The sequence below is a fragment of the Rhinopithecus bieti genome, unplaced genomic scaffold (assembly GCF_001698545.2).
Source record: "Rhinopithecus bieti isolate Rb0 unplaced genomic scaffold, ASM169854v2 scaffold_9449, whole genome shotgun sequence".
Lineage (NCBI taxonomy): Eukaryota > Metazoa > Chordata > Mammalia > Primates > Cercopithecidae > Rhinopithecus > Rhinopithecus bieti.
In genome coordinates, this window is record NW_016806089.1 from 48,662 (window position 1) to 62,604 (window position 13,943).

At 62.8% G+C, this 13,943-nt stretch overlaps 1 protein-coding gene across 1 annotated transcript in view; it reads left to right on the forward strand.

Annotated features, from left to right (window-relative positions):
- The window catches only part of MUC5B (mucin 5B, oligomeric mucus/gel-forming), a 38,076-nt gene that overhangs the window by 12,188 nt on the left and 11,945 nt on the right, over positions 1-13,943 (forward strand). The window contains 33 exon segments of the mRNA XM_017874679.1: positions 111-201; positions 323-461; positions 541-651; positions 1,608-1,784; positions 2,147-2,386; positions 4,220-4,376; positions 4,788-4,916; positions 5,149-5,293; positions 5,395-5,438; positions 5,524-5,721; positions 6,172-6,989; positions 6,992-7,322; positions 7,325-7,401; positions 7,403-7,450; positions 7,452-7,538; positions 7,541-7,624; positions 7,626-7,668; positions 7,671-7,744; positions 7,746-7,775; positions 7,777-7,834; positions 7,837-8,002; positions 8,298-8,614; positions 8,789-8,912; positions 9,022-9,153; positions 9,242-9,714; positions 9,717-9,854; positions 9,857-9,973; positions 9,976-10,794; positions 11,008-11,228; positions 11,230-11,585; positions 11,673-13,205; positions 13,332-13,414; positions 13,417-13,943. Of these exon segments, the coding sequence (XP_017730168.1) occupies positions 111-201; positions 323-461; positions 541-651; positions 1,608-1,784; positions 2,147-2,386; positions 4,220-4,376; positions 4,788-4,916; positions 5,149-5,293; positions 5,395-5,438; positions 5,524-5,721; positions 6,172-6,989; positions 6,992-7,322; positions 7,325-7,401; positions 7,403-7,450; positions 7,452-7,538; positions 7,541-7,624; positions 7,626-7,668; positions 7,671-7,744; positions 7,746-7,775; positions 7,777-7,834; positions 7,837-8,002; positions 8,298-8,614; positions 8,789-8,912; positions 9,022-9,153; positions 9,242-9,714; positions 9,717-9,854; positions 9,857-9,973; positions 9,976-10,794; positions 11,008-11,228; positions 11,230-11,585; positions 11,673-13,205; positions 13,332-13,414; positions 13,417-13,943 (8,087 nt within the window).

The following is a 13,943-nucleotide window of genomic DNA, read 5'->3' on the forward strand; positions in this document are numbered from 1 at the left end:
GGCAGCGGGTGGGGAGGGCAGGGGGCCAGCTGGCCAGGGCGAGATGGGGTCGTGACAGGAGACAGAGTTGCTGGGAAAGCCATGGGCCATCCTGTGCGTCCTCTGGAAAGTGGCCCAGGGCCAGTGGTGCTACCAGGAGCCTGGTGGGGCTGCGTGCCCTGCATTCACGGTGGGGAGTGTCACCCCTTCCACCGAGGATGGGTCAGGCTGGGCCTGGGGAGGCTGAGGCCCTGTGGTGACCTGCACAGGCCTGGGTGCTGGGTCTCAGGAAGTCCGGGAGGGCAGGCCCCTGTGAGCAGGCACCGTCCCTGGCCCCTCGCAGCACCTGCAGGAACCGGAGGTGGGAGTGCAGCCACCGGCTCTGCCTGGGCACCTGCGTGGCCTACGGGGACGGCCACTTCATCACCTTTGATGGCGAGCGTTACAGCTTTGAAGGCAGTTGCGAGTACATCCTGGCTCAGGTACGCCGCCCCCTTGCCCGCTCCTGCAGGCCAGGCACGCCCCGGCCCGCGGCCAGCAGCTTGTCTCTTCCTGGCCCAGGACTACTGTGGGGACAACGCCACTCACGGGACCTTCCGCGTCGTCACCGAGAACATCCCCTGTGGGACCACCGGCACCACCTGCTCCAAGGCCATCAAGCTCTTTGTGGAGGTGAGAGCGGCCCCGCTGTGAGCCCCCGACCCTGCAGCCAGCGAGCCGGCCCCCAGGCCGGCTGCACCCACAGGTTTTCAGCAGTGTCCTGGCCCCGGGATGCTGTTCCAAACAGCCACAAACCAGGGGGCTTAGACAGCAGAAATGCATTCTCAGTCCTGGAGCTGGAAGTCGGAGATCCAGGCGGGTAGGACCACATTCCCTGTTGAGGGCCTGGGGAGGTCCATCCTGCCTCTCCCAGCTTCACGGGCCACAGGTGTCCCTGGGCGGCGGTTGCCTGTGGCCTCCCGCTGTGTCTGCGTCTGTCTTCTCTTTTTGTTTTTTTTTTTCTTTTCTGTCTCTTGTAAAGACACTGGTCATTGGATTTAGGGCCCCCCAGGTAGTCCAGGACGACCTCATTTCAAGATGCTTCACTCCATCCCACCTGCAGAGACGCTTTCTCCCAATGAGGCCCCAGGCCGAGGTTCTGGGAGTTCGCATGTGGACAGACATTTCCAGGAGCCACCATTCACCCTGCCACACCCAGAGACACCCACTCCAGCAAAGGGGGGCCAGAGCTCCCGGGGAGAAAGAGCCACTGGCCGGGACACTCCCTGCAGATGGCGAGAGGGGCTGAGGACCACAGCAGATCAGGGGAGGCTGGTGTGGGGGCGTGGGGGCTGCATGCAGGGCTGGATAGGGAGCAGGGTGGGGTGGAGCCGGCCCACTGCGGCCTCTGCTACCCCCATGCGGCCCAGCATTCCCAGGCAGCCCCTGTTCCCAGCACTTCCTGGCCAGCCTTTTGCCAAACCTTCGCTGAGGGTCTCATGGACCCAGCTCGTTCCTAATGCCAGCCCCTTGTGCCAAGAGCCCCTGTGCACCTGCAGGGCCCTGCACTGGGTGGGGCATCCCCGGGTCTCAGGCCCCTCCCCGGGGGCCACAAGGTCAGCTTCCGGCCGCGTCTGCCTCCCCTGCAGAGCTACGAGTTGATCCTCCAGGAGGGCGCCTTTAAGGCAGTGGCGAGGGGGCCGGGCGGGGACCCGCCCTACAAGATCCGCTACATGGGGATCTTCCTGGTCATCGAGACCCGCTGGATGGCCGTGTCCTGGGACCGGAAGACCAGCGTGTTCATCCGACTGCACCAGGACTACAAGGTGAGCTCGGGCCGTGCACTCCTCAGCCCTGCAGGACCCTCTCACAACAACAGAAACCCCAGTGCCCGGTGGGGCCTGTGGGACTCACTGACCTGTGGGTACGTGAGCCTGGCTGGTAAGGGCCCTGCCTGTGGCCTCCACAGTGGGCAGAGGGTTTTACAGGGGAGCAGGTGCCACCCAGCAGCCCACCCATGGACCCACTGCACACCTGTCCCCTGCAAGTTCACCGGGCACTACCTGGGGAACCGGCTGCCCTCCCTCCCTCCCCCGAGGGCTCTGGACCCCAGGGCAGGCTCTGTGCTGCCTCCCACGGGTGCCTGTGGCCCCAGCTCCAGGGCCCCACTTTCTGGCTGCCTCTGCAGGGCAGGGTCTGCGGCCTGTGCGGGAACTTCGACGACCATGCCATCAATGACTTTGCCACGCGTAGCCGGTCCGTGGTGGGGGACGCGCTGGAGTTTGGGAACAGTTGGAAGCTCTCCCCGTCCTGCCCGGATGCCCTGGCGCCCAAGGACCCCTGCACGGCCAACCCCTTCCGCAAGTCCTGGGCCCAGAAGCAGTGCAGCATCCTCCATGGCCCTACCTTTGCCGCCTGCCGCTCCCAGGTGGGGCTTTGGTCTTGGCAGGCAGGGTCTGGTGGGGACAGCGGCTGCTCCGTTCCCGCTGAGAACTGGGTCTTCTGGGCACACGGCAGGGCTCCAAGGAGGGTCTGACCATGTCCCACGGCACACGGTCCTGGATGTCAGGTCCCAAGTCTGGATCTCCCATCAGCCCCGCACCTGTGCCTCCTGCCCCTGGCACGAAGCCATCTCGGCTGTTTCCCAGCCACTCCCTTGACCACAGCCTCAGCCACACCCAGAGGCTCACAGGGAGGGGTAGCCCTCGATGTGGCCCCAGCCACCCTCCTCTATGATCCCTAGACCTGCCCAATCCTCAGCGCAAACTGGAACGCCAGCCTGGCTCCCTGCCCAGCCAGGGAGGAATCAGAGATCAGCCTTAAGCAGACTTCCAAAAAGCAGTTTCCTGACCGGGCGCAGTGGCTCACGCCTGGAATCCCAGCACTTTGAGAGGCTGAGGCAGGTGGATCACCTGAGATCAGGGGTTTGAGACCAGCCTGGCCAACATGGTGAAACTCTATCTCTACTAAAAATACAAAAATTAGCCGGGTGTGGTGGTGTATGCCTATAATCCCAGCTACTCGGGAGGCTGAGGCAGGAGAATCCCTTGAACCCTGGAGGAGGAGGTTGCAGTGAGCCGAGATTGCGCCACTGCACTCCAGCCTGAGCAAAAAGAGTGAGACTCTGTTTCAAAACAAATAACCAAAAAACCAAAAAGCAGTTTCCTGTCATCTTAAGGAAGACTTGAGTGCCCACTTAGGCACACAGCATGGCGGTCAGAGGCTGAGATGTGGGGCTGGCATAGGGACAGCAGTGGGCACACTCGCTTGTGGGAGGCCCTGAAGCATTCTCACGTTGGCCGCCGCTTGCTCTCTTGAGAAGGCAGCTGGTGTCCCCTTGGAAGGTCCTGTGGCCTGACAAAGCTGAGCCCAGGTTCAGATGGGGCCTGAAAGGGGTGTGGGCTGCCTCGAGGAAGCAGGCAGCTCCCCATGGTCAGGACAGGTTCACAGCTCAGCTCCCTACGTGGCTGGTCTGGAAAGGAAGTGACCACTCCTTCCTTAGTGCATGTTCACTGCATGCCTGGAAGAGCCTGACATGTTCTGGGCTCACCCCAGTGACCCCTCGTCACCCCAGGGGACAAGGCCGACCCTCACAAAGCTTCCAGAGGAGACAGCAGCGTAGTGGGCGCTGGGTGGTTGGATGCTCAGACTTGGAGGGCCCTGGGCGGGGGTCACCATGGGGTTGGGTCGGCTGGAGGGAAGGTCCCCAGGTGGAAAGGAGGCCAGTACAACTGCAGCGGAGGGAGGTGGGGGTGAGGGCAGAGGGTGAGCAGGGGTGCTATGCTCCACGTGGATTTGAAACCTGTGGGCCACATGACCAGATCCACGTGATAGAAAGATCCAAAGAGCACATGTGAAGGCAGGCAGACAGACAGGTGCACAGGTGGGCAGATGGACAGGTGCACAGGTGGGCAGGTGCATAGGTGGGCAGGTGCACAGGTGGGCAGATGGAGAGGTGCACAGGTAGGCAGGTGCACAGGTGGGCAGATGGGCAGGTGCATAGGTGGGCAGGTGTACAGGTGGGCAGGTGGGCAGGGATATAGCTGGAAAAGGACACAGGTGGGCTGGAGAAGTGGTGCTGGGGCAGCTCCTATTTGGGGCACGCTCTGAGGTATTCCGGGACCCAGGAGTCAGGGAGCTCAGAGAGCTGCCATGGGGGGTTTTGAAATACAAATGGTTCCAGCGACTGGCCCTGGGCCAGCCGCCCCCTGGCCGGGGGGGACCTTGGCCTGGCTGAGCTGCACCTTGGCCTCACCCCTAGGTTGACTCCACCAAGTACTACGAGGCCTGCGTGAACGACGCGTGTGCCTGTGACTCGGGTGGTGACTGCGAGTGTTTCTGCACGGCTGTGGCTGCCTACGCCCAGGCTTGCCACGACGCGGGCCTGTGTGTGTCCTGGCGGACTCCGGACACTTGCCGTGAGTCGGGCTCTGTCCGTGGTGCTGAAGGGTGGAGCAGCCGGGGCAGGGGAGGAGGTGTGGCAGCCTCTGTAGGTGCATTGACCTGGGCCTGAGTCGCACACAGACATCCAACACGCATGTGCCTCCATGTGAGTGCACATGTTCCTATGCACAGAGGCAGACCTGTGCAAAACCACCAGACAGGTCACCCCAGCACGAGACGGCTCCTGGGGGACGGGAGTTCCAAGGGCAGGGCTGGGGAGTGGAGGGGAAGGTGAGGCACCACCTGGCCCAAGGCCCTGCATGTCTGGGACAAGCCTGGATCTGGCCCTGGGGACACCGGCCCCCACACCCAGGGTGGGGGCTGCCCTTCACAACAAGGGTGAGGGCCGGTGGGCGCCTCTTTAGCCTCCGCCCTCTGTGCCCCAGCTTTGTTCTGTGACTTCTACAACCCACACGGGGGCTGTGAGTGGCACTACCAGCCCTGTGGGGCACCCTGCCTAAAAACCTGCCGGAACCCCAGTGGGCACTGCCTGGTGGACCTGCCTGGCCTGGAAGGTGAGGGACAGCCTTTCTTGGATGGAGCCTCCTATCCTTGGGTTCCCGAGTGTACATGGGGGGCCGGGGTTCCCCAGGGATGTGGTGTAGGCTCCCTCAAACTGCACAATGCAAGCCTTGAGGGCAGGCCCCTGCTGGCTGGTAGGGGGCGGCTACTCCCTACAGCATGGCGCCCCTGGCTGGAGAGACTAAAGGGCCCCGGTGAGTCTTCTGCTCACTCTGCCGGCCCTAGGCTGCTACCCGAAGTGCCCACCCAGCCAGCCCTTCTTCAATGAGGACCAGATGAAGTGCGTGGCCCAGTGTGGCTGCTACGACAGGGATGGAAACTACTACGACATTGGCGCAAGAGTCCCCACAGCGGAGAACTGCCAGAGCTGGTGAGGGGGGGGGGAGCGGGTGGCGCTGGGGGAGCAGGGCTGGGGAGCAGGCCCCTCAGGCTGCCCCCCAGGCCCTCAGCTCACCTCTCCCCCACCCCCAGTAACTGCACGCCCAGTGGCATCCAGTGCGCTCATAGCCTTGAGGGTAAGGAAGGGCCAGGGGGGTGGGGGAGTGGTGAGGGCCAGGGCCAGGGGCTCGAAGGCACCGGGTGACTCTGGTCCATCCCCAGCCTGCACCTGCACCTATGAGGACAGGACCTACGGCTACCAGGATGTCATCTACAACACCACCGATGGGCTTGGTGCCTGTTTGATTGCCATCTGTGGAAGCAACGGCACCATTGTCAGGAAGGCTGTGGCATGTCCTGGAACTCCGGCCACGACGCCATTCACCTTCACCACTAGCTGGGTCCCCCACTCCACGACAAGTAAGCCCTGCCTGGCTCTCCTGAGGCCCGGTCATGTCTGGGTAACAAGGAGGGAACCCCTGGGCTCTTAATGCAGGTGCCCTGAATGGTAGCAACAGTCCCAATCCACTGACCTGCCGAGCTCTGTCTAGGGGTGCACGGCCCCCCCAACACCCTGTGTGTCTTCAGGGGCTCCCCAGGAAGCCAAGGGGGCAGTAAAGCTTTCCCAGACTCCATCCCATCCCTCAGCATGGCCTATCCCAGCTGGCCGGCTCCCTCAAGGCCAGGCTGCCAGGCTCCAGTCCCTCATGCAGAAATCCTCTAACCAAGGCTAAGGCAGGCACCTGGGGTCCCCAGTATCCCACAGGGGCAGGGCCAGCCCTGGGACAAGGGTCCTCTGGGGCCCCTCCACCTTGTGAGGCCAGGACTGGAGGATGCTGAGCCAGGACCCCTCTCCCACGCCCCTTGCAGGCCCGGCCCTCCCGGTCTCCACCGTGTGTGTCCGCGAGGTCTGCCACTGGTCCAGCTGGTACAACGGGCACCACCCAGAGCCTGGTCTGGGAGGCGGAGACTTTGAGACATTTGAAAACCTGAGGCAGAGAGGGTACCAGGTGTGCCCTGTGCCAGCCGACATCGAGTGTCGGGCAGGGCAGCTTCCCGACATGCCACTGGGGGAGCTGGGCCAGCAGGTGGACTGTGACCGCGTGAGGGGACTGATGTGCGCCAACAGCCAGCAGAGCCCCCCGCTCTGTCACGACTATGAGCTGCGGGTTCTCTGCTGTGAATACGTGCCCTGTGGCCCCTCCCTGGCCCCAGGCACCAGCCCCCAGCCCTCCCTCAGTGCCAGCACGGAGCCTGCTGTGCCTACCCCTACCCAGACCACAGCAACTGAAAAGACCACCCTGTGGGTGATCCCGAGCATCCGGTCAACAGCAGCCCTCACCTCACAGACTGGGTCCAGCTCAGGCCCCACGACGGTCACCTCCCTGGCCCCAGGTACCACTACCTGCCAGCCCCGGTGTCAGTGGACAGAGTGGTTTGATGAGGACTACCCCAAGTCTGAACAACTTGGAGGGGACGTTGAGTCCTACGATAAGATCAGAGCCGCAGGAGGGCACTTATGTGAGCAGCCTAAGGACATAGAGTGCCAGGCCCGAGACTTTCCCCACTGGCCCCTGGCGTCAGGTGGGGCAGAAGGTGCACTGTGGGACGTCCGCTTTGGCCGGCGGGTCTGCAGGAACTGGGAGCAGGAGGGGCAGGGGATATTCAAATGTGCTACAAACTACCAGGATCCGGGGTCCTGTGCTGCAGCCACCGGACACTGCAGGTGGGACGAGCCACAACCCCACCACCAGCCACAGAGCTGGAACGGCCACCCACCACCACCACCACCCAGGTCCTGTATCTCAACGCTGCAGTCAACAAGTAGCCTGGGGGTGACCAGCACCACCAGTAGTCCCCACCCTCTCAAAAAGGACTGACATCCCCCAGACCACGGGGGCACCCTGGTACAGCCACCACAGGAGGCCCCCGGTTCCTGCAAGGCTCCACAGAACCCCAGCTGGTCCCAGGGGTGGCCACATCCAGCCTTCCAACACTGCTCCCAGTCCTGCCAGGGACCACGAGAGTTCGGGCACATGGCATCCTCACAGCCACCCCACGCCAGCCCCAACGACAACGGCAACCTCCAGAGCTCACCTGGACAGGCACAGCCGATTCCGGCTCCAAACAGCCGCTGACCACCGAAGCCTGGCCCGACACTCTCAAGCGAACTTTACCTCTCAGGCTGAGAACCAGCACCTCCCAGGACAGAGACGACGCTGAGCCCCTTGATTGACGGCCACCACCAGCCAGAGCCACTACCCACTGTCAACCGAAGTGTGAGTGGACAGAGTGGTGTTGACGTGGATTCCCAACCTCAGGAGGTCGCCAGGCGGGACATGGGAAACTTTGAAAACATCAGGGCCGCTGGGGTAAGATGTGCTGGGCACCAAAAGAGCATAAGGAAGTGGCCGGGCGGAGATACTACCCCGAGGTAAGCATTCGACCAGATCGGGCAGGTGCTGACTGCCAGCTCTGGAGACGGGGCTGAATCTGCAAAGAATGAGGGACCAGACAGGCAGGTTCAACATGTGCTTAACTACAATGTGCGTGTGCTCTGCTGTGACACTACAGCCAATGCCCCCGACAAGCCGCCCCACGCCACTCCTCCACACAGGCACCAGACTCACCCTCCGATGGGGCCACCAGCCCACAGTGACTGCCTCCACAGCCATTGCACCTGGAGCACAAGTCACCAGCAGTAACAGCGCGATCCTCAACTCTGGCCACCACTCAAACTGGCCCAGCTGTCTCCAAGTCCACAGAGAGGGTATCCCTCCCCAGTCCCTCTGCCCCCTCCACCTTCCACCACCCAGCCTCCCTCCCTAGCCAGGGGGGCAGCAGACCTCCCAGGGCTCCATCCATGCCCACCAGTCCAACTGTGACCAGCACCCTCCACAACGTCACCCCTGGTGACCGCCCATGTGCATACAACCCTGCGGATCTCTCTCTGTCTCCATCAGGACGACCCTGCCCTCTGGCCCCCGTCCTTCCAGACCCGGCCGTAGGGCTGGCTGTGCCACTGCACCCGTGACAGACTGGTTTGATGAGGACTACCCCAGCTCTGACCCTGATGGTGGGGACTTTGAGACCTTTGGGGTCATCCGCTCTGCTGGCCACACCTTCTGCGAGCATCCATGGGACATTGAGTGCCGCTCTGAGAAGGAGCCCAACCAACCCCTGGAGGCCCTGGGGCAGGTGGTGCAATGTGACGTGAGCATTGGGCTGGTGTGTAGGAACCGTGACCAGTCTGGGCCCCTGTGGTACTGCCACAACTTTCATGTGCGGCTGTTGTGCTGTGATGACAGCCACTGTGCCACCACTTCCACGAGCACCAGATCCATGGGTACCACTTCCACGAGCACCGGATCCACAGCTACCACTCCCATGAGCACCGGACCCACGGTTACCACTCCCACGAGCACCGGATCCACAGTTACCGTGCCCATAAGCACTGGTTCCACGGCTGCCACACCCAGGAGCACAGGCGCCACACCCAGGAGCACAGGCGCCACAGCCAGGCACTCTTCCACCCCAGGAACAGCTCACACTGTGAAAGTGCTGACCACCACAGCCATCAAAACCCAGGCCACCAGCTCCACAGCCACCCCTCCTCCACCTCAAGCACTGCTCAGACCCCAAAGGGTCGACCACCACAACCACCACAACTGTGGCTGCCAGCTCCACGGTGACTTCCCACACCCCAGCAGGAACCACTGGTACCACCCTGGGTGGTACCACCTTGATCCTCACAGAGCCAACCACTAAAGCCACCGTGACCATGCCCACTGGCTCCATGGCCACCGCCTCCTCCAGCCAAGGAACAGCTCACACCCCAAAAGTGCTGACCACCACGACCATCACAACCATGGCCACCACCTCCAAAGCCACCCCTCCCCACCCCAGCAACTGCTGCCACCCCAAATGTGCTGACCACCATGACCACGACACCCACAGTCACCGGCTCCAAAGCCACTCCCTCCTCCAGTCCAGGGACTGCACCCACCCTTCCAGCACTGACAAGCACAGCCACCACACCCACAGCTACAAGCTTTACAGCCATCCCCTCTTCCTCTCTGGGGACCACCTGGACCCTCACAGCACAGACCACCACACCCACAGCCACCATGTCCACAGCCAGACCCTCCTCCACTTCAGAGACTCCCCATATTTTCACAGGGCTTACCACCATGGCCACCACAACCGGGGCCACTGGCTCCATGGCCACCGCCTCCTCCAGCCCAGGAACAGCTCACACTACCAAAGTGCTGACTACCACAACCATGGGTTTCACAGCCACTCCCTCCTCCAGCCCAGGGACTGCACGCACACTTCCAGTGCGGATCCGCACAAACACCACACCCACAACCAGAGGCTCCAGGGTGACCTCCTCCTCCATCCCAGGGACCACCCACACCCCACAGTGCTGACCAACACCACCACAACTGTGGCCACTGGCTCTATGGCAACACCCTCCTCTAGCCCACAGACTGCTGGTACACCCTCAGCACTGGCCACCACGGTCACAACAATCACGGCCACAGGCTCCACCACCACCCCTCCTCCACTCCAGGGACAACTCCCATCTCCCCAGTGCTGACCACCACGGCCACCACACCTGCAGCCACCAGCACCACAGTAGCTCCCTCCTCTGCCCTAGGGACCACGCATACACCCCAGTGCTGTCCACCACAGCCACCACACATGGGCGATCCCAGCTCCCCGAGAGTCCCCGCACGGTACCCACAGCCCAGACTTCCATGGCCACCTCGGGCACCACCCACATCACAGAGCCATCCACGGTGACTTCCCACACCCCAGCAGGAACCACCAGTACCACCTCACACTCGACTCCAGCCCTGTCCAGACCTCACACTCACAGCAGAACCACTGAGTCACGCCCTTCTCCAGGGAAGACCACCCCAGGCCTCACCACGGCCACCTCCAGGACCACGGCCATGGCCACACCCAGCGAGACCCGCACCTCGACCCTGCTGCCCAGCAGCCCCACATCGGCCCCCACGACCCCAGTGGTGTCCACGGGCTGTGAGCCCCAGTGTGCCTGGTCAGACTGGCTGGACTACAGCTACCCCATGTCGGGGCCCTCTGGCGGGGACTTGGAGACCTACTCCAACATCCGTGCGGCTGGAGGGGCCATCTGTGAGCAGCCCTTGGGCCTTGAATGCCGCGCCCAGGCCCAGCCTGGTGTCCCCCTGCGGGAGTTGGGCCAGGTCGTGGAATGCAGCCTGGACGTCGGCCTGGTCTGCAGGAACCGTCAGCAGGTGGGGAAGTTCAAGATGTGCTTCAACTACGAAATCCGTGTTTTCTGCTGCAACTACAGCCACTGCCCCAGCACCCCGGCCAGCAGCTCCATGGCCACGCCCTCCTCCACTCCGGGGACGACCGGGATCCTCACAGAGCCGACCACTGCAGCCATCACAACAGTGGCCACGGGCTCCACAGCCATCCCCTCCTCCATCCCAGGGACTACTCAAATCACCAAAGTGTTTCCCACCACAGCTGCAACAACTGAAGCCACTGGCTCCACGGCCAACCCCTCCTCCACCCCAGGGACCACCGGCTCCACAGCCAACTACTCCTCCACTCCTGGGACCACCTGGATCCTCACAGAGCCAACCACAACATTGACCACGACTGTGGCCACCGGCTCCACAGTCACCCCCTCCTCCACCCCAGCAACTGCTGCCACCTCAGAATTGCTGACAACCACGGCCACAAAACCCACAGCCACTGGCTCCAAAGCCACTCCCTCCACCAGTCCAGGGACTGCATCCACCCTTCCAGTTGTGCTGACAAGCACAGCCAACACACCCACAGCTACCAGCTTTACAGCCATCCCGTCCTCCTCCCTGAGAACCACTTGGAACCTCACAGCACAGACCACCGCACCAACGGCCACCCAGTCCACAGCCCANCGCCACAGCCAGGCACTCTTCCACCCCAGGAACAGCTCACACTGTGAAAGTGCTGACCACCACAGCCATCAAAACCCAGGCCACCAGCTCCACAGCCACCCCCTCCTCCACCTCAAGCACTGCTCAGACCCCCAAAGGGTCGACCACCACAACCACCACAACTGTGGCTGCCAGCTCCACGGTGACTTCCCACACCCCAGCAGGAACCACTGGTACCACCCTGGGTGGTACCACCTTGATCCTCACAGAGCCAACCACTAAAGCCACCGTGACCATGCCCACTGGCTCCATGGCCACCGCCTCCTCCAGCCAAGGAACAGCTCACACCCCAAAAGTGCTGACCACCACGACCATCACAACCATGGCCACCACCTCCAAAGCCACCCCCTCCCCCACCCCAGCAACTGCTGCCACCCCAAATGTGCTGACCACCATGACCACGACACCCACAGTCACCGGCTCCAAAGCCACTCCCTCCTCCAGTCCAGGGACTGCACCCACCCTTCCAGCACTGACAAGCACAGCCACCACACCCACAGCTACAAGCTTTACAGCCATCCCCTCTTCCTCTCTGGGGACCACCTGGACCCTCACAGCACAGACCACCACACCCACAGCCACCATGTCCACAGCCAGACCCTCCTCCACTTCAGAGACTCCCCATATTTTCACAGGGCTTACCACCATGGCCACCACAACCGGGGCCACTGGCTCCATGGCCACCGCCTCCTCCAGCCCAGGAACAGCTCACACTACCAAAGTGCTGACTACCACAACCATGGGTTTCACAGCCACTCCCTCCTCCAGCCCAGGGACTGCACGCACACTTCCAGTGCGGATCCGCACAAACACCACACCCACAACCAGAGGCTCCAGGGTGACCTCCTCCTCCATCCCAGGGACCACCCACACCCCCACAGTGCTGACCAACACCACCACAACTGTGGCCACTGGCTCTATGGCAACACCCTCCTCTAGCCCACAGACTGCTGGTACACCCTCAGCACTGGCCACCACGGTCACAACAATCACGGCCACAGGCTCCACCACCACCCCCTCCTCCACTCCAGGGACAACTCCCATCTCCCCAGTGCTGACCACCACGGCCACCACACCTGCAGCCACCAGCACCACAGTAGCTCCCTCCTCTGCCCTAGGGACCACGCATACACCCCCAGTGCTGTCCACCACAGCCACCACACATGGGCGATCCCAGCTCCCCGAGAGTCCCCGCACGGTACCCACAGCCCAGACTTCCATGGCCACCTCGGGCACCACCCACATCACAGAGCCATCCACGGTGACTTCCCACACCCCAGCAGGAACCACCAGTACCACCTCACACTCGACTCCAGCCCTGTCCAGACCTCACACTCACAGCAGAACCACTGAGTCACGCCCTTCTCCAGGGAAGACCACCCCAGGCCTCACCACGGCCACCTCCAGGACCACGGCCATGGCCACACCCAGCGAGACCCGCACCTCGACCCTGCTGCCCAGCAGCCCCACATCGGCCCCCACGACCCCAGTGGTGTCCACGGGCTGTGAGCCCCAGTGTGCCTGGTCAGACTGGCTGGACTACAGCTACCCCATGTCGGGGCCCTCTGGCGGGGACTTGGAGACCTACTCCAACATCCGTGCGGCTGGAGGGGCCATCTGTGAGCAGCCCTTGGGCCTTGAATGCCGCGCCCAGGCCCAGCCTGGTGTCCCCCTGCGGGAGTTGGGCCAGGTCGTGGAATGCAGCCTGGACGTCGGCCTGGTCTGCAGGAACCGTCAGCAGGTGGGGAAGTTCAAGATGTGCTTCAACTACGAAATCCGTGTTTTCTGCTGCAACTACAGCCACTGCCCCAGCACCCCGGCCAGCAGCTCCATGGCCACGCCCTCCTCCACTCCGGGGACGACCGGGATCCTCACAGAGCCGACCACTGCAGCCATCACAACAGTGGCCACGGGCTCCACAGCCATCCCCTCCTCCATCCCAGGGACTACTCAAATCACCAAAGTGTTTCCCACCACAGCTGCAACAACTGAAGCCACTGGCTCCACGGCCAACCCCTCCTCCACCCCAGGGACCACCGGCTCCACAGCCAACTACTCCTCCACTCCTGGGACCACCTGGATCCTCACAGAGCCAACCACAACATTGACCACGACTGTGGCCACCGGCTCCACAGTCACCCCTCCTCCACCCCAGCAACTGCTGCCACCTCAGAATTGCTGACAACCACGGCCACAAAACCCACAGCCACTGGCTCCAAAGCCACTCCCTCCACCAGTCCAGGGACTGCATCCACCCTTCCAGTTGTGCTGACAAGCACAGCCAACACACCCACAGCTACCAGCTTTACAGCCATCCCGTCCTCCTCCCTGAGAACCACTTGGAACCTCACAGCACAGACCACCGCACCAACGGCCACCCAGTCCACAGCCCACGCCTCCTCCACTCCAAGGACCACCCACACCTCCACAGCACTAACCACCACGGCCACCACGACCCAGGCCACTGGCTCCACGGCCACCCTCCTCACCTCAGGAACAGCTCACACCTCTAAAGTGCTGACCACCATGGCCATCACCACAAGCTCCACAGCCACCCCTTCCTCCAGCCCAGGGACTGCAAGCACCCTTACAGCACTTATCACCACAAACACCACACCCACAACCAGCGGCTATACAGTGACCCCCTCCTCCATCCCAGGGACCACC